We start from the raw sequence: 24,439 nt of genomic DNA, 5'->3' as shown, positions 1-24,439 counted from the left end.
TGCATGAAAAACCAACTGCTGCCTGTACCCTGCAAAGCTGGTTGTTAAAAAAGCAGGCCCAGGTGGGTGAAATTGCCGGTCTGAATCCTTCTTTATTTCAGTTTCTTTCAATTAGTGGGCTTATCCAAAAAATACATCGCAAGCTCCAATCGGCTCTCTCCAGCAGAGTTTCTCAGTGCAGCTGCAACAATGTGCCCGCAGTGTCCATGTGCTGGCCTCAGTTTGAGCCTGGTGGCTGGTTGTGCTCCTGCTGCTGGCCAGCCCGATGCTAGCAGGCCCCAGTGCTAGCAGACCCCAGCTCCTGCACGCTTCTCCCTCCCCAGCCTCAGGTCCAGCTCTCGCAGCTGCTCCAGGAAGCCGGAGTTGGGGCAGATCCCTCTGTGGGAGCGCACGGCCTGAATCGCGTCGGCAAGAGACATGTCCTCACAGATCATTAGGAAGGCGAGGACAAGAGTTGCAGATCGACTTATTCCCATTGCACAGTGGACCAGTACTTTGCCTGTGGAAAGGAGAGTGGGGCTTTTAATGACTGGGGACAATGCATAAATGTATCATAGCGTTCATGATTGCACTGCGAGTTTTGGGCTTAGCCCTCAGCCTGGTGGCATGTGGAGATGGCAGAGGAAAGCACCCAGAGCTTTGCAGCCTGCTTCAGTGGGACTTGAGTCAATAATGTGAGCAGTGAGGCTATGCGAGTGCCCCCTCTTTCCTCTGTTAAGGTGTGCCCTTGGCCCCTGAGCCTAGCCTGGTGTCCCTGCTTGACCACCCCTTGTTTTGGGTGTGACATACCAGCTGGTGAAGCTTCAAGTGAGACAAAAATATCCTTGTTGGGTGATGACGTTAGATCAAGCCTAAAACCTCAAACTGATTGCCCCCATCTCCCCTGGTTTTAATTCTGGGTACTTTGTGCACAGTTTTTCATCTTAAATCCCATTTTGTTTGTGGCAGAGTACTTATTTAGCAACTGTTCTGGTTCCGACTAATGATGATCACATAGCCACATGCTCAGAAAGTGTGAGCATGTGTTGTAAAAACCTGCTCTGACCAGCAGGTTCAGAGAGGTGTTGATTCTGCAGTGTGTGCGACACTGCCACCCTTCATTATCCTGGCATGAGAAACCTGAGCTCAGCCCTAAAGATAGACGTGTCTTCAGCAGAAATAAAGAGACAAATATAGTTTCTAAAGAAGCAGTGAAAATGGCTCTAGTGACAGCACAGGTGGACTGGGCATTGAAACCTTTTGGGGAATGATGAAATCTTCCAATGTAATGTAAAATTCTGCAGAATTAGAAGATCAAGTGATTTTTGTTTGCATTTTCCCATTCAGATAGAGGTTCCCAGAATTTATTCATACTCTTTTTAACAACCTAACGTTGTTCAAGTTAAATTACATCTCTCTCTCTCACTTCCACTAACCAAATGGACATTCTTAGAAGTCTACTTTTGTGGGAATGAAGGAAATGCTTTGCACTCTTACTGAAAGCTGATGCTAATCTATATTTTTCTCTAGATGTTATTTTCAATGTGCTGCACTATCACTAGCCTTCCTAGCTATCATGTGGGACGTGTATGCTATGTTATCTTCTCCAGAAGAAGCACTTCAGACCAAAATAACTCAAGTCTGAGAATTTCAGAAGATATAAAAGAGTTCAGGAACACAGCTTCTCTTTGGGAAATATTGGGAAAGAGGGCTAAGTCCAAAAGGCTTTTGGGAAAATCTGTGCTTAAGTAGTTTGCAGGCCTGGCTGGAAAGCAGTGGCAGTGACTGGGGAAACCCAGACACTTGTCCTACTGTGCAACCAAGGCAATGAAAACCAAAGAACAAAATGTTCTGAAAAATTTTCTTGGAATCAGAAACACCTTCTTTTTGTTGTTTGACAACTTGTAACTACCAGCACTCTATGAATGAAAGAAAAATAAATATTTACAGTTTGAACCACACCTGGAAGCAGGGTGCACAGAAGCACACAAAATCATGGAGATGGCCTTGATGTTGGATTTGAGTTTGGTGCACTAAGTAGTTTGAAACTCAGTTGTAAACACTGGATAGGACCTGCTGTTCTGAGCCTCCTTTCTGCAAAGTGTTTCTTGGGTCTCTATTTTTTCACCCATAAAGGAGTCTTCTGCCTTGGGAAGACCTCAGCCCCATCTACAGTTTGGCTCTGAAAACTAAGCTGAGCACAGGTACAGGTGCCATTGAACATTGTCCACTGTATTTTTGTTGAGGACACAGAGGGTAAAACAAATTCCAGGGACCAGCTTGTACAGCCTGGCTTTGCTCTCTGCTGGTTTAAGTCCTAACTGTGTGTGAGACGAGGAAGTGGAGAGTAAGCATATATAAATTTTCTTCCCTGCCTGTCTAGGTTGTCTGCACTTCAGAATTGTCCTCTTAGCTGAGCAGCTTTGTTTTAAAAGATGTCTCATCGAGAGTCCAAACAAGCTGCAACAATTGACCTCAGGCCCAGTCTCCATGGCTCTCCAGTACTGCTGGAGATACACTGCAGGTATGGTGGCTCTTTTACACATGCAGTATCTATTCCACATTGTTAGCCTTTGTTCTAACACACAGGGAAGTTATGAGAAATGCTGGTACAGTGAGAATAAAATGATTGTTTGTTGCAGATAAATCAGTCATGTGAAATGATTTAATTAATGTAAAATTGCTCTAATGAAAGCAGATTTGAATTTAGTATGTGATTATTTGTAGCGAACAAATTGAATGTTAACGTTGAGTCAGGAAACAAAAGTTCTGTTTACAAGCTCAGAGCCCTGTCCCTCTGCTGTACATGGGTTAAGTGGCACTCCGAACCACCATAATAAGTTGTGCCTGAGCAATGCCCGAGGCACATCTGACTGCAGCCATCTCGACACCGGAGCACTATGTGAGCCTCCCGCAAGAGGCAGCTGCCTGCACCATTGCAGCACCAGGCAGGGCTCCTGGGTGGCTGCTGGAGCAGGGCCTGGAAAGCAGTGCTGGGAGCAACTGTGAGCAGCCTTCACAATGGCCATTGTGATGCCTGTCCCTGTCGTGGGGTGGGCAGGGAGGTTATAACCAGATCTTCTGCCCCACGGAATCTATGCCACAAGCTGAGGTCCTCCAGCTTTGCCTCCCCAGCCTTTGTTTTGCACATAGAGAGCTAAGAGAAGTTGGACCAATCCCACATGAGAGGGCCGTGTTGCAACCTTGTCTCAGTGAGCGTGTAACAGGATCCCTTAGGAATAATGGGATTAACTGAGGAGAAGAGGGGGCACTTAGTTTCCAGGATTCTTAAATCTTGCAATCCTTATTTGAAACGTGGCACCGCGCGTCTCAAGCTACTCTTTGCAGAGGCAGACAATGGCTGTCATCTGGCTGGGATTTGTGCAGAACAATAACACTTGGTTTTTAACAGCGGATTATGGATATTGTATCCAGCTCATGCCTGCTGTAACTCTGCTGACATCAAAGGGTTTGCAGTAGGGATAAAGTTTGCACATTCAACTTTGTTGGCCAAATTCAAGTTGGGAAATTCAATGTAGTTGAACAAATTAGCCATTAAAACGCATAATATCTTATTGTTTTTCTGCTACTCATCATTAACTGAGCTAAATGTCCTGAACTAGCCCTTGCTTCCTTGCAGGATGGATATGATTTGGCTCCAGACCAGGCTCCAGGCTCCATCACCCCAGGTGCGTGCCCCAGCTTCCCTCACCCCATCGGGCCCAGCAGAGCCATGCTGACTACTTGCAGCAGCTCTTCCTGCTCCACCACGGTTCCCTCATCTCTTGCTACATTGTGCCACTGTGCTGTAGCCAGGAGCACGATCAATTGTCTGGTTCTTGATTGATCAAGCATCTGTTTTCTCATGGCTGCGAACAGGAAGAAGTCTGAGGGGAGCCCCTTCTGCCCAGGCCTGGGAAACAGGTAGGGGCACCTGCTGGGGGCAGTGCCAGCATGAAGTGATTCCTGTGGTACCCCTATGGCAGAGTCAAGAGAGGACCCTTTTCTGCTCAGTCAAGCTTTTTTCCTAACCAACAAACAACAACAGCAATAAAGAAGGAGAAGGAGTTCAGCTCTTAGTTAGCTCCAGTGATGTGGAAGAAGGGAAATGCCTTGGAGAGAGTTTACCATTCTAGTAAGTTAATGGATGGCTTTAACCTGCCCATTTTAAACATGTATGGAGGGCAAGAAAATGATAAGCTTGGGAATTCTGCTTGGGAATCTTTCTATACAGTGCTAGTGTGATAGCTGTCATGGTATGCCTTCATCTCTGCACTTAATTCACTTTTCCTTCCCCTTTTGCTCGACTTTGTCAAACTGCTGATTTATGGTCAGGCTTAGCTGCACTCCCAAAAAATGCTAACTGCCCAGATGCCTGTACAAAGGGGCAAGATGGATACTGGTATCACCAAAGACCTGTTTAGGTAAGATAAAAATCTAGAACAAATAGGTAGTAGTCTTAAATGACTTCTCAGTCAAACAGAAGTACCTCATTATATCTGAATTTAATACGAACAGGCCTCTTTTCACCTGGCATAATTTTGTGTTCAGCATCACTGCTTACAATAAATGCAGCTTTTTTTTCCTTCTTCTAAATGATGTGAATAACAATCCTCTCCCTGTCTCATCCCTTCTCAGGTCATGGATATTTAGCTGCTAAATTTCTGTACCTCAGGAAATTGTGCTTTTAGAACATCTTGTTTATATATTTTCCAAACTGTTGCGCTTTCCTTGAAATGATGAATGTCAGCAACAGCTGGACTGTATATGATTGAATTTCACCTTGTCTCCATTCCCAGAACCCTGCTTCCATATGGAGTTTAGTAAAGCAGTATCTAAAAATGCAGGAGTAGGGATAAATAGGCACTCTAGAGATGATGAGTTCATTGTGTTTGCCTTGAGCACTAACTTGTTCTGATAACTTCTAGTATTTGGGTATGCAGAACACTGCTTTTGTTTGCTTTTGTGGCCACCATGATTCATCTGTTGTTTTCTGTCTTTTGTCAGTCCATTTGGAATTTTTTTTTATCTCATTTTGCACACAAATGAAGAGATTTTGGATCTTACTTTTCCCTGGAGCACCACCAATAATGACTTCACTTGTAAATAGTATATGCTGTAATAGGCATGGGTGCAGATCCAAGTTTCCCAAGTACATTAGTGGTTTTGAAATCTAAATGCAGCACTCAATTTCACAAAGGCAAATGCTTTCTATTGGGATGGATTATGGCCTCCAAGCAGCAGTAAACTCCTGTGTCTAGCACAGAAGTGCACTGGGTTCTGTAAGCATGTCTTCCTTTCCCAGATTGGTACAGTGTAGGTCTCTAGGCGCATTGATCAGATCTACTCACTTACCAAGCTGTGTAGTTAATATTTTAGAGCACTCATTGGTATTTCAGCAAAATAGCCTGATGTGTGCATAACTAACTGTTCTCTTAATAAATGACTTTTCAGTGGGCAGCTGCATTTCTGTGGTACAGAGGTGATTTTCTATTGTGAAGACTTGTCTTTTACGTTCAGGGTTCTCACCAGCTTCAGGCCTCTGTCATTGTACTTGGACAGTGTTGAGCAAGTCAAAGGATTTTTCCAGTTATATTTCTATCTCCAATTTACTTCCTAGCAACAGTGTGGTATTATCTCTTGACTGGTGCTGTTGCTTAGGCACACTTCTACCAATTTGCTTCCTAGCAAGTTCTTCCCTTTTTTGTGCTCATAGGAATTCTGCACATCATTAGCATTACAATATTTTTACCTGGTTCCAGCTATTATTTTAAAACAGATCAGTAATTTGGCAAGATCACGTGTATGCATCTCCTCCCAGAGCTCAGGACATCCACATGTAGGTAGTAAATGACTGCTATTCTGTTGTCTTTTGCTGAGAGAGATGTTGAATAGCATGAGACACAGGAAAGACCTCTCTGAAAGCTCATTCAGAGCACTCTTCCTGGTTTTATCTTCAGTGAAAAAAAACATCTGTTCAACTGTATTTTAGCATTTTCTTCCTTGGTGTGCAAATACAAAGACATAAGCTGTCAGAAGCTTACACCAATTGCAGTTTTTGAAACAAGCAAACAATTCAAAGCAAAACCCACCCATATGACAGCCTGCCCTCTAGCCTTAGAGGACTTGCATGGGCCAGGGCAAGGCTGTAGCAGGAGCTGTTACCAGGCTGGTGAGCAGTGTGTCCTGTAGGACAGCACAGAGGCAGTGGCAGCTGCTGCCCTGGAGCAGCTCAGGGTGACTGAGTGGCTCTTCAGCTGTGCCCACATTCCTATGCTCTGGTCTGATGAACTGCTCTGCTTCAAAGCACAGCCTGGGCTTCCTACCCAAGTCCCTGTAGAACTTGGGAGGAATCCTGGCAGTAACTAATTTGTTTCTGAGCAGGAATCTCTAAAAGAAGAGTATGAGAGCAGTACTAGAGGACTAGAAATAAACTTCCAGAGCAGTGTGACTTTATTCTTCCCCCTATGGGGTAGTGATTTCAGTAACAAGCTACATATTTTCTCTTTACAACTGGCGTCATCAACTTTGCAAGACTTGCTGTGGAAGTTTGGGAGGCAGGGATGACTCTGCTTGGTTTGTGTTTGCTTGTTTTAGGGTTCTTACCCCCACCTGCAGGTGGTTAGTTTATGCCGAGTACTGCTTGACCAAGTTGAGAAGGTTAACAAGCAGCACCAAGAAGCGTGCTGAAAGTATGTCATATGCACAGATGATCTGGTTACCTCTTGGGGAATTCAGTGCAGCTCTTATGTATCGAGCAACGGGGTAGAAGTAAATGCTGAGATCAAAGTTCGGGTTGTCCTCTGCTTCTACTCCATAGTAATCCACAGGAAGGTCTTTGTAGAATTTGGGCCCAGTGTTGAGGTGGAAGTGCCCAGCAGCAGCATTCACAACATGGGAAATGCCCATTTGGCTCAGCTGTGCTTTGTCACGAGCAACATACCTGGAGGAAGAAGAGTGTTTTTCATTGTCCTGCTGCATTGTGGTGCAGCATAAAACACGCGGCTGCTGGTGCAGTTTGTTAGAAAGTTATAAAGCTATACAGGCTTTTTTCCTGACAAGATGATTAGATTTGAAGTGTTTACAAAAATGTTTCAAGACAGAATTGGACTTTTAAGAAACTGGCTCTTAGATTTCCTACATTTTCCACCAAACATCCGCTTAGATTCTTCTCAACTGAGAAGGTTGGGGTAAGGTACATTTGTGTACAAGCTGAAAGCTTTCTGATTTGTTTTCTCACCAAGTCATCTCTGCTGAGCATCCATCAGTTCTGGGACTGATGTCATCTGAAATGGGAAGCAAGTACCAGGGTGTCCTGTTTGACATTGCTCTGGTGTGAGCGCTGTAGTAGTGATGCTGTGACCCCACCAGGCTGTTGCATCATGAGTCTCCTGTGCTAATGCAGGGAGAGAAATTAGGAGGGGTAGTATTCTACTGGAAGGGAATGCTCAAGTTGCCTTTCTTTTGTGCTGTGGTATTCTAAGCAAGGTTCAGCCTCATTCAAAAATAAGACTTATTCCAAAGGGTCTCCAAATCAGTACCTAGCTCCCTCTTTAAAAAGATTGGGTGATTTAGGCAGGGATGGGGTGGGAGCTAAGAGTTTCATCAGCACCTTCAGCCCTTCCCTCTCTTACAGGTCTCCCACATAAAGGTTTGGCCAGACTTCATCCACATGCCCCATGGGGCGTGTACGTGTCCAGAGCAGGCGCTGCAGCTCCTCCAGGGATGGGGTGTCCCCCCTCTGCCCTCGCCGTGCGATGCTTGAGGCTCTTCTTATTGTGGGACGCAGCAGGTCCCTGCCACACAGTGAGTCCCAGGCCATCCTGAAAGGTGGAAAGCAAACAGTTACCACCAGCCAGACATTTCTGAGGTAGTGCTCTCTTCTTCTCCACTTACTCCTTCACCAAATTTGCCCTGGGTTGCAACAATGGGCTCTTTGGGTTTGGAAATTGCCTCTTTCTTCCATGTTGCTAGATTTATCATAGCAGAGGCCACAACTGGTCTTTGCGAATATTGCAATCTAAACAATGACAGTTCAGTGGCTCGCATACCCTCATGCTGGGGTTCAGACAATGCCTTTGCAGCATATTCTTCTAAAGCAAAAATTTATGTTGTTATGGCAAATTGGAAGCTAAAGCTTTCACAAACTGCTATGCTCAGGGCCTCAGTGGGCTTATTTTGGCCTTGACTACTCAACCTTTTTTCAACCTTTTTTTTTTCCTTTTTTTTTTTTTTTTTAGAAGTGTCAAACAGTTCATTAAAACCTCATGATTATATTTTTGAAGTTTTTTTTTTTTTTTTTTTCATAGTCATATAAACTTTCCCACTTCCTATTTGGAATTCTAGATGCTGCTGTAACCACAGCAGTACAGTTCAGTTCTTGACATGGCAGCATGAGAGTACCCCTGCCTTTAATGGAAAGAAGGAATGCTATGGAAAATGTTTTTTGTAAGAGTAGCTACTCAGCAGGAAAAGAAAAAAAGTTACTGATTTGGTACACTGTGCTTTTCCTTCAACCATGCAACTCGAAATTGCTTATATATACTTTAACTGATTTGTCTTTTATAATTTGCTTAACCAGCTGAACTGAATTGAATGGAATTGGTCATGCAAGATCTTGCTCACTAGCTAACTCTGAATTGTCTGCTTCAATGTAGGAAACTCTGTAATGAGTATTTTGGTTATTTCTAATGGTATTTGTGAGCCACACTTGCTTTCTTGATGGCAAATGCTCATGGTAGAAAAAGTCTGCATGAGTAAGTTATAGTTATTCTTGCTGCTATTCATATAGGCATTCGTATATGTTTTTTTATAGGTTGTTTCATTTTCATTCCATTGTTTTCTGCCCTCTCCAATAACTCTCCCATTTCTAATCTTGAAAGATCTACTTTAATATTTTATTTACACGGAGAAACTTAGATTTTTTTTTCTTTTTTTCTTTTTATTTTTTAGAAATCAATCTGTCTCTGGAATTGTTCTATTTCCATGTGGTACTCTTCCTTTGAAATAGTAGTTCCTTGTATTTGCTGCAGATTTTAACCTTTGGGAAGATTTTAGAAGAGAATAGAAATTGTATTTTTATAGTTTCTGTATTTTTGTCTTTTAAGAAATTGTCTTACAAAGAACGTTTTAATGTTCTAAAAATTAGTCAAGTGTCCATATTACAGATCTACTACAAAATCTATCGGCTCAGGCAGCTTTAGACCAGGAGCATCTAGACATCGATGAAGTTGTAGTCAGTGAGTCAAAGTCATGATCTGCCACTTTGTGTAAATGATTAGACAGGTGGTTTGGGGTAAAACATTCCAGGACAGCAAACCTGAGACCTTCCATCTTTCTACTGAACAGTTCTATCATACATAAATAGGCTGCATTCATGCTTAAGCACAAACGTTATTAGGAGCTTCTTTCCTAACAATGTTAGCTGTGGTGAAATGTTTTCCTGGTTTCCCATTAAGGCTCATTCACCAGTCCTAAGTACAGCTTTTTTTGTGATGTTATTTGATGATATCTGCCTTTACACACACACAAAGACAATGGACATCAGGGGGAAGTTCTTTACAGAGAGAGCGGTGAGGTGCTGGAACAGGCTGCCCAGAGAGGCTGTGGATGCTCCATCCCTGGAGGTGTTCAAGGCCAGGTTGGATGGGGCCCGAGGCAGCCTGGTCTAGTACCAGATCTGGAGGTTGGTGGCTCTGCCTGTGGCAGGGGGATTGAAACTTGGTGATCCCTGGGGTCCCTTCCAACACAAGCCATTCTATGATTCTATGAAAGTCAGAGAGATGCTGAAGACTAGCTTGCTTTGGGAACTGTTTTGCTGAAGGAGAAATGGGACAACCAAATTCCTGTTCCCAGAGGCAAAAGAGGGAAGCAGTGACCACAGTGATAGCATTGGTTCACCAAATGCTGACCAGAAGCCACCCATCCACTGTGCACTTGGGTTCATTTGCCTTGCTATCTCACTGTCAAGGGGGCACCCTGTTATTTCAGTAGACTTTCTCCTGCCACCCTCACAGTCTGACTTGTCCTCTTAAGTACAGCAAGTTTTCACCAGGATGGTCTTGTATTGTTTGTATTACAAAGAACTCCACTCCAGAATGTGCTCCCCTCCTAAAATGTGCGTATGTCCTCCAGTGTCAGCTTTTACTGTGAAAACAAAAGCAGATGTTCTTGCCCATTTCAGATGGCTTTATGCAAGGCGAAGCATGAATGCACTGGGCACCCCGATGCTTCTTTGCCAGCTGTGCCCTGGCCTGCTGCTGGTCATCTCGGACACCTGTGTGACTCTTCTGCTCCCACACAGGAGGTCTGCAGCCAGAATGAGACTTGTATTTCCTGTGTCCTGACCACAGGGCCATCTGCCAGTTCATTAAATGCTTTCAAGAATAACAGCCTCCTCCAATCCTTCCCAGCTCATAATATCTGCAGCAAATGTTCCCCCTTTTTTGACGTATCTCTTTCCTTGCAGTGTGGCTAATGACCACTCTAGGGCACTTCTCACTCCCTATAAAGTTGCTTTCAACTGTTTCATTTTTTGTTTCTTATTTACTGTTGCCTGTTATCCATTCCCCTTGCCCTCACCACTGTATAAATACCTTGATTTTTACTTTACCTGGCCACACAGGACTGGAGGCTGCAGTCAGCCCCACTTTCCTAAGCCTCCCACGAGTAGAGAATGACAGGGCATTGCCCCAGAGTCCCAGCAGCGTCATGGTGTTAGCACAGCCCTTAAGAGAACTGTGCTTTCCAGATCCATAACCCCATCCTTGTAACAGCCTGGGGGGACAGCTCTGAAGTACAGCAAACCTTAAGAAAACTGTTCTGCTGGAGATGTTAAAAAAAGTAGTCTTTCTAGAAGCAAACATAACTGTAGACTTGGCAAAGTAGGCAGTGTGTGCTTTACTTACTGCGTGGATTCTGAAAGCTGTGCAATAATGTTTTTCTTTGTAAGGTAGGCCCGCTGCTTTGGAATTGTGCTAGGTTGACTTTCAGCTTGTGCTTACATTAATCTTGTATTCTAGCTAAGAAATTTACTCTTGTTGATATACCGACGTGAACAGCAGAAGTTGTGTATGAAACTTATTTGTTTTGCAATCTGGTCACATTTGTTCAACTGGAGAACAGAATCAGTTCATTTAAACTTTATGTCCAATAAAAGCAGAGGACTAGAGTTCAAATTTCAAATGCGAAATAATTGGAACTAACAGGCTGTGAATGATTCAAAAGCAGAGAAGTCTCTGTAGAACTATTCAGTTAATATGCTGAATAATGAATGCACTGGAAAAAAAAATCATAGCTTTCCAGAGAAAATTTACAGACAGTAAAACAAGGCAATTTTTTTTTTTTTTTATAAATGACTGCTCAGTTCTAGCATCAGACCAACATATTAACTCACTAATTTTACACATGCAACTGTAATTTACTGAAATGCACATATTTAAAGAAAACAATGATATGAATAAAATTGTGTAATGTTTTCTAAGGAGCATGAATAGATTAAAACAAATGAGTATGAAAGGAAAATGATTATATGTAATAATGTGGTTCTTCATTTTAAAAATGTTTTTAATGATTCTCAGCTCAATTTCTCTATATTCTTTTTTTGCAGAGGATTTGTTGCTGTGAAGTGTTGCATGGGTGAGCAATACAGTTTTAAAATGCCTGTTTCTGAATAATAATCCCATGAAATGTTCCTGATCTTTGCCCTACTAGTGTTGTATTGCAGTAATTATTCAATTACAGAGGAGAAATTTTACCATTATATTTAGATTAATTTTGAATTGGTTTGTACTACAACTGTAATTTTAGCTGAACTGTATAATAGAATTTCCTTAATTATGAATAAGGGGAGAATTGCAATCAGAGACCTATCACAAAGTAAAGGTCATTTGGATGATCTAGTGACCTAGATGAGAGCCATGCATGTTACCTTGCCATGCCCCTATCTGTAAGCCCTTATCTGAAAACCACTAGTGGCTTTGCCACAGTAGGACCAAGAGAAAAGCCAGGTCAACAGTTCGTTATGCTGTGTGGTGATGTATATCCAGGAAGAAGATAAAAGTGGTCCTATTAAGTCAGAGAGAGCATCTCTGCTGCCTCTTTAGGCTTCCTCTCTTTCCCTCAGTGGATGCCTCTTTTGGTTGCATATATTCTAGATGATTTTGTTGGTTTTTTATTAACTCATTTACTGTAGCCTTTCTATAAATCAGTTGGTTGCATTCAGTGCCTTGCTGAGGAGGAGGCCTTTAGAGACTGATCCCTCAACAGGTCTCTCAGTCCTTGGAAATGTGTCACCTTAATCTGATTTTCTAGTACCACAGTATTTAATGAGAACAAACTCAAATGCCAGTGCAATTTGACCATTTGGCAATACATTGGTACAAGATCAAGATGAGAGGATGATGTGAAGGCTGAGCTGGGGCAACATGGAATTCTGCAGCATGATGCTATGGAAAGTCGAGAGGGAAAAACAACTCTCATGTCTAAGAAATTTAGCTGGTGCACTAATAGAAAGCGCTCATATCTTTTGTTTTTCCTTCCATTTTTCCAATGCCAAGATAAAGGATCTTAGTACTATATGAGAATGTCAATACTCATGTTTGAATGGTGCATGCAATATTTTAATCATCCTAGTCATTGTACTGGATTTTGTGTATGGCTAAAATGTAGCTGTTCCCTCCTAGCTTTAGTAGAAATATTTTTACTTTTTTAATCCTGAGAACAAAGTGCTTTATATCCTGTTTTTTCTCAAACTGGTATGTGCTGTAACCTTGTCATTTCCAAAGATATCAGTGTCTGCACTTCAGATAGAGTGATTTGTGATGGTGAAAGACCAGACAGAAGCCCAGGGCTTGGCCAAAACAGGTCATGTCAAGTTCATGCCTGTCGTATATTCAAAAGCCATAAATGTTTCTCAGAAAGCCTATCCCTTGGAAAGATTCCTCCAAGATAACATATGTTTGAGAAGGGGTTTTATGTTGCTGCATCTCTGCACAAATGACAAGTATTACTGTCATCATTCTTTCTTCCTTGGTATTTAACCCCATAGTCTCGCTGGAGTAATAATTTATCAATTGCTAGGAGCACTATGGGATATAGATTGTATGAATCAAATACAGCAATGACTGAGGTAGAGCTGGCTGGACTTGAAAGCTGTGATAGAGGCAATTTCCAGAGAAGCTCAGGGTATTTGCATTGCCAACTGTTTGTAAGAAAATCTCTCCAGCAGCTGGAGGATGTAATCTGAACAGCACTTCCAAATTTAGTAGAGGCTTCCAGGCTGACAACTTTCACCCAGCTATACATCGAGAGGTAGGCTACCACTTGTCTTGGTGTGACTTAGCAGGTCCATTTGGGTGCCTTGCTCTCAGTGGACCATGCAGAGTCTGCGTCAAGGAGCAGATTAGCTTAGTTGACCAAAAGAAAGATGAAAATATCCACTTGTTCCTCCTCTCAGTAGTGCACCCATACCAAAGCCCTAGTCCTGACTAGAGTGGAATTGTGACACCTCTCTTTTTTCCAAGTAGAACTTTTTTCTGTGTGACATCCAGGGAAATCAGCAATGTTATTTCTGATACAAAGCACTACTGAAATGTAAGGAAGAAATTAATCAACCCATTCTGATTCTCATATGTGTTGATTTTACCACAATTTCCACTGATGTTATGGGTAGCCAGGCCTCAAAAGCCTCAAAAATGTCTGTCTCATTTTTAAGTAGCAAGTCTGTGGGCCAACCAGCAGGGCTCAGACCTGCTGCTCTTGGCGGTCTCAGGATGCACAGCAGTGCTGAGTACTTGGGACAGGGTGGCCTCATTCTCTCCTGTGACTGGAGTATAAAATACTCTCTTGTCATCAGCTGATTAGTACGCTTGTATTTACCAGCCATATGTAATTAGACAGAAGTAGTCACCCTTTCACAGGCAGTAGTGTTTGCACTAACTATGTAAAATCTTCTCACCTATTGATTTGGCTAATTTTTCTGCATCTCATGTGAGCATTTTCTTTATTCTTTAGCCACAGGAAATCATCTTGATATATTGCCCACACAGTAGCTTTGACTGGGTATAAGAGAAATGAAAAATATGGGCAGCTAAACAGATTTTCCCTGACTCACCCTTTGCTCACTGAATGGAAAGTCAAGGACTTTCTGGACACAGTTGCATTCTTGTAGTGGGATTTTAACTGTGCTTCTGAGTCAGAACAGAGACAAGGGTAGGCTTGTGGAGTATGCTGCATAGAAACTGGTGGTGGTGGACCGGTTTGTGCACAGAACAAAGGAAGGATCTCTTCCACCCCATGTTTCAGTGGGAAAGATCTGGAGAAACAAAGCTTGGAACAATCCCACTCATACCAACATGTTTGAGCAGTCTTGTAAAGCAGCCCCAGTATGGACCCCATATGGTTCCAGAACTGTATTGCTCTGGGGTAAACATGAAAGAAGTATCTGTTGCATAGGTGCTGAGTTAAGATAGATGCTAGAGGAAAGTAAACAGAGCCTATGAGACAGGGACACACCTGGAGATGCAAGCTTTTCTTGTGCAAGCCATCCCTCTGGGATGGGCTTTATCCTCTGCTGCTTAGTAATTTTAGGAAAAATAGCTTAAGAAAATTCTTCTTTATTTGTTGTGACTTTTTTGGGGCCTACTTCACTTTAAAGAATTACCATGGAGAAGCTGGCAGAAGGTGTGCACACAAAAATCAATTTTCCCTGTCTTCTTCACTACTGAAGCCTGTTGTTGAATTGGACCCTTTATTTACTAGTTACAAATTTTATGTGCCATTTTAATAATGTGCATTTTAACTATTTAGAGCTGCACATTAAACAAGCCCAGAAACTGTGTTAACAATCTACATGTTACGATATATTTTTTGTAACTGCTTGTTATAGCATCAACTATTAAGGATTTATTACTAGTGCATTTTAGGTGGTGCTTTACAGTCATTTAATTACAGCCATCTAGCAATCGTTACATAAATATGCATCAAGACCAAGAACTCCAGTGTAAGGTGACCCAAAGGGCTTTTACCTGCCAAGACCAGGGTTCAGGCCCTCAGGTGGCAATGATGTCACCAACACGTGCAGGGAAACACAAACATTTAAAGCTGTGCAGGGAGCTATGTTCCTCCCTGCTCTAGGTGTTCATGAAGTCGTCAGCTGGAGCAAGAGCTCTGCAGACCTCTAAGGACCTGAGCTTAGCTATTGGCAAGCAAGCAAAGGAAAGCCAGTTCCCGTGTAGGCTGAGTCCCAGCATAGATGTGGGGATTTTGGCTGTGAGCACAGAAATTGAGCTGCAAAATGGGCCCTGTGAAGCCCCTTGGTACTCCTGATGCTCTCAGTGTCAAATGCATCCTTATATCCATTAACTCAAGCTGATCTAATAGACAAATGGACATGTTGCGTCTGACTCAAAGACAGCAGCAAAAGGCAGGTCCAAAATGCATCTGCCACCTCGATGCACTGTTGGTCATAACAGCGGCATGGTCTTATCTGAGAGGCTCTTTAGCTCCCTGCTGGGTTATTGCTCCTTGCTCCAGTACTATTGCTAGTATCTTCTGCAGTGAACTTGCGCCATCAGACTTGGCCAATGGTTGGTAATGTCCATCTATAACTCACTCATCCATTCAATCTGGTATTTCTTACATCTCATTTCAAAAACAAAAATTCCACTCTACAGTACGGCAGTGCTAAAAAGATAGGCGGTACATAAATGAGAAACTCTTGCTATTCTTAAGCACCCACCTAAGATAAGCTTGCCTAAAATTCAGTTCTTCCTGTGTAAGACTGGCTTTTCTGTGCAGAAAGGCTGTGAAATTGCAGTATCTCTATTGCCTCCAGCAATGACTTGTCTGTGATGAAAACAGTTATACTTAGAATGGGTAAATGTTTTTTTTTTTTGGTGATGCTAGTGGGTTTTTTTATTTGTTTGTTTTCCTGGGGGCACCATGAGATTACCTAATCTGAGGGATCTGAAGGATTAAACATTTCTGAAACAAAGACTAGCAAGGTGATGCAGGTTGGGATGAGGAGTAAAGCACCTCATCTTGTTTTCTTCTTAGATCTGCTAATAAGCAGCCAGGTTGTCTGACTGACCCTTGTGTTCAAATCCATCACTCTCCCCAAACAACACAAATTTTGCTTGCTTTTTCATGACTATGCTCTATCAATATTTGCAGCCCGTATCTGCAGAGAGCACATGGTGCTCTAGTTACTTCATGGTGTTAGTACAGCATGACCCTGCAGAGAAATACAAGCTTAGTTTTGCTCATAGATTGCCTGAAATCTTTTGAGTCTGTTTCCCTGAAAGAGTGTGTTAGAGGCTCGTGGTTGTTGTGCTGCCTTTCAACCCCAGTGCTGGGGCTGTGTGGGAAGCAGAGCCTGGCCACGCTGCAGGGTGAATTTCTGTGGCTGTTTGGGGTGAAACCATCGCTGCCATACAGGCCTGCAGCTGCCCTTAAGGGCTTTGTGAGGGTTGTTGGTCAGGATATTGCACTGCTATCTGAAATCAGGAGGGGAAGGCCACAGAAGGGTTGGTTGCTGGGCACACTGTGTCTGATTTCATGAAAGAAGGAGAAAAGATCACTTGAGTGTAGTTTTCAGTCCCTTATCCATGGTTTTATGCATCTGTGGATTCACTTCCTGTTGCATGTTCTTAATGTAGTCTGAGCTAATTTTCCTTGGTCGTCTCTGGTATCCAAAATTGTCTGGGACAGAAGTCACGTTCATTTCTTGCTCTGGCAACAGCTACTCAGAGGCCAAGCACTTCTTGTGCAGAGCCTTGCACAGGCTCCAGTTGCAATGCAGTCCTTCAGCCAGTGTCCTGTGTCCCCACCGAAGTTTAGCAGGCTACATCTGAAGGTGAATGAGGCTACTGTGACAATAACTAATGCAGCAGTGTCTTCCAGCCCACCATTGGAAACATCAGGCTTCAGAATTCAAAGAATTCCATTACAAATGAGTGGTTTCTGCCCCAAGGATTTAACCGAAAGGATGGCACAATGGAAAGCCCTTCTCCCCTGTGACTAGCTCTGGTATGTTCTTGTATCTTAAAAACAATATATTGCTTTTTTGGGTCTTTTCTTTTTGAGGGCATTGACAGCTTCACTGTTCTTTGTTCTTGTCCTGTGGTCTCTACGATCACCATGAAGAAGTTGGTGCTACCCACTTGCAGGAGACAGCTGACGCATAGCAGGAGAGCCTAACAACGTGGTAGGAAGGAAAACAGCAGGAGGTAAGCTCTCACAGTTCCCTGGTGTTTCCTGAGCACTGCAGTACATTTAATAGTTATCACAGTGAGCCTGTAAGGAAGACATTGGTGTTCCCAGCACACAGGTTGAGATGGCAAAGTTGGCTTTTCCTACATCTCTCCACGTGCCTGAACTGGGAGAAAGGCCAGGGGCAGAATAGTGATGAGCACTTGTAGTGATAGCTGAACCTCGGGAAAGAGTCACTCACAGGTTTAACTTGGGTCAAAATCTCTGCTCGCCTTTGCTGAATCAAAGGCAACTTATACTGAGGTGAAAGTCATGGTCAAGTTTGGCCTTGAATGGGATTTCCTTCCAAAACTTATGCTAGAGAATGAGGTTTTCCAGGAAGGTTTCAGCGGATTTTGGTTTTGGCACTCAAAATAGCTTCTGGAACATGCAAAATTAAACCAAGGACAGAGAAACCTTGTAACACCACACGCTATTCTTGATACCTATCTTTAAGTATTTGGAAAGATCTTCTTCAGCAGTACCCTATAAACCAGCATGAGTCCTTATTAAATGCAGTGGTGTTACAGCTTAAAAGCAATTGCAGTAATTGCTTCTTCATCTTTCTTTCTCTCACCCCAGTCTCTCTGATTTGAAGCTTTCTAGCAGCGTGATAGCCATGGCAGGACTCAGAGAGGCTCAGAAGGCTAGTTCCAGAAGCCTGTATTTCTCACCAGTGTCTTCGGGCAGAAGGACAGACCACAGAGCTGATAGCAAGCTCCTGTTGCCCAGGTTTTTGGCTGGAGAACTAGGAAGGATAAACACCTCCTTAAGCACTGTAAGATAGAAATAGAAGAGAAAGGAATGGAAATCCTCTCATAATGCAAGAGCTAGAAGCAGTCCAGCTGTTTTGTTTTATTCCCACCATGAGAGCTACAGTCAGTCCCAGTGCAAGCTTGGCCACCTGTCAAATCAGGTTTGTGAACTAAAGCTTATTGGAATTTGACACAGTCTTGTCTTGGAGCACACTGGTATGGATCAATAAAGGCTCCTCCTATAGCAGTGACACAACATATATGCTATCCACATGGTCCCAGATGCCCCTTGTAAATCATTAAAATACTGGCCAGTTCTAATCAGACCCTTTGGGGTATAATGTAATATACTATCGGAGAACTTGAAATAATAAATCAAGTTAGCACAGAGGTCAGTCTGAGAATGAACAGAGCTGAGGCTTGTGGGGTGATGTGCATGCAGTAAGAGATGCAGCGGGAGGAGGTGAAATCCCAAGTCAGCTATGCAGATTGCTTTTTTCTCATTGTAAAATCTCACTACTTTTCTGCAGAAAGAAAAAATAATAGGATCTATTCATATCCTGTAGCACAGATGATTTGAGGTCTAGAATTTCCCAGCAGTTGTGTTAGCTCTTGGGATCACAGGTATTTCTAATAATTTCTCCTTTAGGTTAACTCATACCATATTTCTAAAGTAACTAACAGTTAAAAAATGTGACCCCTAAATGTCATAGATCACCTGCTGCAAAAAGAACTGACTTTCCTCTAGAGCAGAAAACCATCTAACCATTAGTAAAAAATAATTTGGATCCCATCAGAAGGCAACTGCTGTGGCTGCACTCTTCAGCCTTACTTGGGACACAACAGGCACCTTTGGGAGAGAGATGTTGTCTTGCAGTGCCCAGGTGCTGCGGCACTGCTGCACAGACCCAAATGGTTGAGGCTTTCTCTTTGTTACAGATAGGTTGAGTCCCATCTGCATTTGTCAAGTGTTTTCTGAGTCTGAAGACAACATAAGTATGGGGTACGAGCAATTTCTGCGGCCAACATGAATGGCCACCATATATGTCAACTGGCAATGAGTGATACTGAAGGCTAACATTTCTGGTGTATCGGTATGTCCCTTTCTGTTTCTTCCCTTACCTTTAGAAGACAAATATTGAGTAATTGTTTCTCATCTTACCTTAGGGCAAGGATAGCCTGTGATGCATACTGCATATGCTAAGGCTATATAACTCTCAGCACCGCTGTTTAATTTCCCTTGTCTTCTGCTGCACTTTTCCATCAAACCTCTCTATGCTTAAATTGGGTGGAGTGTTTTCAGAATCCATATAGCAGAATAGCTTGGCACCTGAGTTTTAACCATGGAGCTGTCTTTTTGGTAGTGGCCTGTGGGAAAGGTATCCAATGCGCCTGCTATGGTAGCCTCCTTTTAGCCCTGGAGGCCAGAAAAGGACTTTGCTTTAATCCTGTCAAAGCTGCTGTTATCCAGGTACAGGTTTTGCTGTGGGAGATGCGAGTCAAGTGATCTCTTTGGGGTTTGTGCCGGTGCATCTCAAAGGAAGCTCAGCTGAAAGGTTTGGAGAGCAGTGCCAGGAGCTATCTCAGACCTTGCCTTTGGTAATGCAAGCCAGTAACTCAGAAAGTCACCGTATCACAGTGGACAGAGTCACCATGAAACACTGGTGTTAAATAAAAGGCCTAGCAAAAACCAAGGCAGTAAATATCTAATGGTGAAAAAAGAGGAATTTGGCCTGCTTGAATGACATACCAACATCTCTAAACTGGAAGATTGCATGGGGCAAGGTGGCTTCATATTACATTTTATTTCTAATTAGACCTAAAATAAGTTTGAATTTGTTTTAAACCTGGTGGAGAAATAGTTGAAACGATGGAGATGCAATAATCAGTTTCATCAGAGGCACAGCACAGCTTGGTGCGGGAACTTAATGAAGATTTGTTGGTCAACAGCAATCTCCCAACCCGCTTAATGTGCTCTCTATTTAATTTGCTCTGCTATTGTAGTAAATTTGAAGCCCCCAGGTCAGAATCAGCTTTCGTGGCTCTTGCAGTCTCTGTAGTGTCAGCAGGAAGCATGAACCAAAGACTTCGAGCCTGGGCTTGAGAAATGTATATTTCTCTTAATGAAACCCAAAGCCAGGTGAAATTTTTGGGAGACGGGAAACAGGATATGGAGCCCCTTTGGGGGCTGGGAGGTGTTCATAACACTCTGAAACTTGGCCCACGTTTCTGGTCTCCTCCCTTGCTGCTACACAAGGGTTTGTAGCTTTTTTAGACACACTTGGATCCATTGTATGTTGTGAGAGAACCTGCTGGGAAATTTGGTGATTCCTGCTCACCAGAGCAGAGGAAATGTGTGTTTCTGCTTTGTGTTTTTAGGAAAGTAGGAAGATGAAATTCAAAATGAAGCAGAGCAGATGGGAATCTTTCAGAGAAGACACTGGGAAACATTTAGACAAGCTTTGTCCCCAGTTCTTGAGCTCAGGATTTAGCAACTATACCATAGAGAGATTTAAGAAAGACAATGAAATGCATTTTGGCTTCAAATACAGTTCCTCCAGAATCCAATGAGAGTTGTGCACGTGAATCTGAAGCCAGAATATAGCCAGCAGTATGGGGAATAGATGTAATGTGAGAAACTCTCGTGCTATATTATTATAGTCTGAATTGTTTCCATCATTCTGGGTTAAGTAATTCCCCACTATCCATCTCTAAACTGTGAGCAGTAGAGCCTTGATGTGCCCCAGGGAGAGGAAGCAAACCAGTCTTTGAATCTTTACCCAACCTTACTGCTCATATTTTGCTTTCAGTGAATAACTGTTCAAATCCTTTAATATTTCATTCCCATAAAAATATATTTACCAGGGGTTTTTGTGGCAGCAGTAAGTCTGTGTTTATTATTTTAGGAACACCACATGACTGGCTTTAGAGAAAAGAAGAGGTAGGAGCACAGAGTGCTGCAATCTATCAGGGAACAGCATGTTTTCCACCTGTTGAGGCAGCAACCACAATAACAGATGCACATAATAATTACCTGTACCTCAAAGGCAGCACCACGTCCTGCACCTTCTGCTCCCCACCTAGCAGACAGCTTGATAACAGAATTACAAAAGAGAAGCAGCGAGAGAACGGAGTAGATAGCTCTTTGAGAAGAACGAAAGAGCAGTTCTTATTAAAGAGAAAACTGGAAGGTGGAAGATGAGAAGGAAAGATCTGAGACGCCATGATGCTAAAAAAGAGTGGAGCTGAAAAACTCCAGGAGCCTGCCTTATTTTTAGAATGGTGGTCAGGTTTTTGCAAATGCCTTTTTCAAGGCTGCTTTCATTTGTGCTCCTATTATCAGGGATAATCGAGGGATAGGTACCCCACACATCTAACGGAGCTCAATCCTTCCCAGGATGGGTGGCTCTGCAGTGGCAGGACAGGCTCATGCCCCCATGGGTAATGGTCTTGTCTCAGTAAGTGACAGGATGAGTGAGTGTGATGACCCTATGCCAAGGCCCTGTTCCTCTCCCCATCCCTGTCAGCAGGCACTGGGAGCACGTGGGAGCTCTGCTACTTCCGTTTGCCTCAGAGAGGCTGTGCAAAGAAAGGTCAAGGACAGCGTGGGGTGCAGGGCTGTGAAGCAGGTAAAATACCTTTGTTCCTCACTCCTAACCTGCTGTGGGGTCTTGTGAGGCTCTTCAGCCCTGCTCTGGCTACTGCAAAGGAGGAGGCAGCATTCAGCTGGGTGAGGGCTCCCTGAGCACATGAGCTTTGATGTGATTTGTACCACAGCAGTCCTTTACAGGCAGAAAGGAAGAGATCCTTCCTTGCAGAGATTTGCAGAGGAAGAGAATGATCTCAGCCCCGATTTAATCTTGACAGAAGCAGATGATGAGAAGACTGTGTGCTGAGTTGGAGTTTTCCTTTGAATTCCTATGGTGTTGAAGGCAGAGTTATAAATAGACACAGTATCCTTTCTATCCTGGTACAATTCTGTCTCCAGCTCCCCATATAGACAGCAAGTCTGCTGGTAGGTATTTAGCAGGAATTAATTTAACCCAGTCTTCTCTTCTGTACTCTTTCACTCCAGGAATCCTGATGGCTGCCACAGCCATACAGGCATATTTCCTCAATAAAAGTGTTCTGAGGAAGGCTGTTGATATTAAAAAACCCATTTTTGCTGGAAAATTCTATCCTAGTTACAAATAATTCATAGAAGCCCCAAATGATAAAGAGTATATAAAAAATAAGAAGTAAAAAGTCCCCTCTTGCCTCCCCTCCCAAAAAACTTCTTAATCTTTCTTTTTTTTTTCCCCTCATGTTTTGTTTCTGAACAGCACAGCACTTTTTTCATAGCCTGTTCCACATTTTCTCCAGTGCAGGCAGTTGGGCAGTTTCTCCTTTCCCAAGGAAGACTCTTGTGGATATCAGCTGCACAGCATTAGGAAATCCATCTACAGTGCTTCATGGCTATTAGATAGATCTTCAACAAATTTAAATACAAGCTGGACTGGTGTTTAAAAGAAAAAAAGCCCTGCTTTTAAGCATCTTACTTGGTGCTGGTTTCTCATGCTGGGCCTCCAGCAGGACAGCCACCCAGCATGTCACAAGCCCAGGCTGTAAGGCCAGCAGCAGTGACCCGGTCTCACCCCACCCCTGTCCCTGCTCGCTGCTGGTGGGGCCGAGGCCCGAGGCGTGCTGCGGGGTGTGTGGCAGGCTGGCAAGCTGGCAAACAAGCTCAAGGTACTTGCCTGGTGGTCGAAGCTCCTGCGCGGCCGTGCCTCAGCTTACCTTTGTGTGAGCAATGCCCCTAGCTTCCCTCCTACCGTAACAGTCACACAGCAGCTTCTCTGCCTTTGGTTTATTCAAAGTCTATTTTTAATTGTGTTAATTATAAACCATCATCCCCCACCCTCTTTGGACCCACAGGCATCAGCCGGAGGGAGGCAATGAGCGGGCAGAGCAGAACGCTGCGCAGGGCAGGCAGGGCAGCGCGACCGCGAGGCTTTCCTGCGCGTGGGTCGCGCCCGGGCCTCCCACGCAGGGCAGGGCGCCTGCAGCACGGCCGCTACTTCGCCCCCGGGTTTTCGCCCACCGCCAGAACAAAGCGGCCGGGCAGGGGCCGGGGCTCGGTGCCCGCCTGCCTGCAGCCAGGGGCGGCCACGTACCGCCCGCTGCCGAGCCCCGCTACGCCACGCTGAGGCCGCCACCTGGTGGCTGCGAGTGGGAACGGGAGCACGGCCGTGATGTGCTGCGCTGCTGGGGCGTGCGTGGGGACGGGAGCTGATCCGAGGAGACTCTTGTTCCTGGGGCATCCTGATCTGCTTCCATTTTTATGTTATTTTACTTTATTTCATTTTACTTTATTTTACTGCTCGTCCTGCAAATTGAAACCTTTTATTCCTTTTTTTTTTCCCTTTTTCATTCTAAGCTAATTGGTAATGAAGATGTGCATATTGCCTTTGATTTGGGTCTAAAATGTGCTTTTAAGATGACCACGTGCTGTGCTTGTGCTGCCCTGCAGAACAGCCCTGCAGTCCATGGGCAGGTTTCTTTACACAGGAAACTAAAGCCCCCTGTACTCACACTGAGACAGGGCCTCAGCACCAAGATCCTTGCTCCAAGCTCTTGCTCCCATTGCACAGTCTACATAGCAGATGTAGATATGGCCAAAGACAATTACAAAAGGTGCTGAGTAGCCCTTCACGGAGGCAGGAATCTGCCTTACAAACAGCACTGGGAATGGCAAAGCGTGTTTTTCCTTGTTGCTTTGCTGCTTTTGAGCAGCTGGTTCGCCACAGTGGGCAGCATCCATGCTTCTGCATTCCGGAGTGTGGTAGCAGGAATGCAAACAGCTGCCATCCCCAAGCTGGCTTTGTGCTGCGAGTGTTTGTCCTCTGGGAGCCAAGAGCCAGATGTGACTCTCATAGTTTCCAGGCAGCACTGATCCATCAGACAACAGTAGCTATTGAGTGCTGCTATGGTGGCCCAGAGACACAGAGATGAAAGTCTGATGTCTGTCAGCACTTCCCTTGCCATTTCTGCCTCCCTTCAGTTTTCACTTGAGTCTTCTCATAAAAGCAAATGCCCCAGAACATGATGTTGCAATGCTAATGGCCTTATTTTTGAGAAAGAAAATCATGAGTTTTGTAATGTTGAACTGACAGAGAGACTTGGGATCCATTGAGCTTTGTTGTCAAATGCCTTCATGCTCCCACTCCCATTGCCTATGCAGCTATTGGGAGCTTCAGCTGAGAACCCACCTTCCTTTTCAAAAGCACGTTACACAGCACGTTGTGGATGAATTTTCTTAAGGAAGAGGAACAGTATTTGAATGCCCTCTTGAAGAAAGATATTTTCATCAGGAAAAAAAATCAAACCAATCTGATGAACAAGCAACAGGAAATCGGTGTAGACTTGGAGCTGTTTTTGTAAGAGTGGCTTGTGCTGTACCCCAGCTGCTCTGCCTC

The 24,439-nt window shown here is 43.8% G+C and overlaps 1 protein-coding gene across 3 annotated transcripts; it reads right to left on the bottom strand.

Moving 5' to 3' along the window:
* Window positions 1-284: 284 nt before the first annotated feature.
* On the bottom strand, window positions 285-23,159 carry LOC100540751 (dual specificity protein phosphatase 13B-like). Of its 3 annotated transcripts, XM_085229489.1 has the most exons (5): window positions 22,721-23,159; window positions 17,807-18,005; window positions 7,614-7,802; window positions 6,702-6,922; window positions 285-499 (listed from the first exon to the last, which is right to left on the bottom strand). In XM_085229489.1, exons 2-5 carry the CDS (start codon window positions 17,848-17,850, stop codon window positions 285-287), a joined length of 669 nt encoding a protein of 222 aa, XP_085085615.1. In that variant the 5' UTR covers window positions 17,851-18,005; window positions 22,721-23,159. The 3 variants fall into 3 exon arrangements, with proteins under 3 accessions (XP_085085615.1, XP_085085616.1, XP_085085617.1); XM_085229490.1 differs by lacking the exon at window positions 17,807-18,005; XM_085229491.1 differs by lacking the exon at window positions 17,807-18,005 and having other exon boundaries at window positions 22,761-23,159.
* Between the last annotated feature and the right edge of the window lie 1,280 nt (window positions 23,160-24,439).

This window comes from Meleagris gallopavo, chromosome 8, assembly GCF_905368555.1.
Source record: "Meleagris gallopavo chromosome 8, MGAL_WU_HG_1.1, whole genome shotgun sequence".
Taxonomy (NCBI): Eukaryota; Metazoa; Chordata; class Aves; order Galliformes; family Phasianidae; genus Meleagris; species Meleagris gallopavo.
This window is presented reverse-complemented; position numbering and strand designations above follow the sequence as displayed.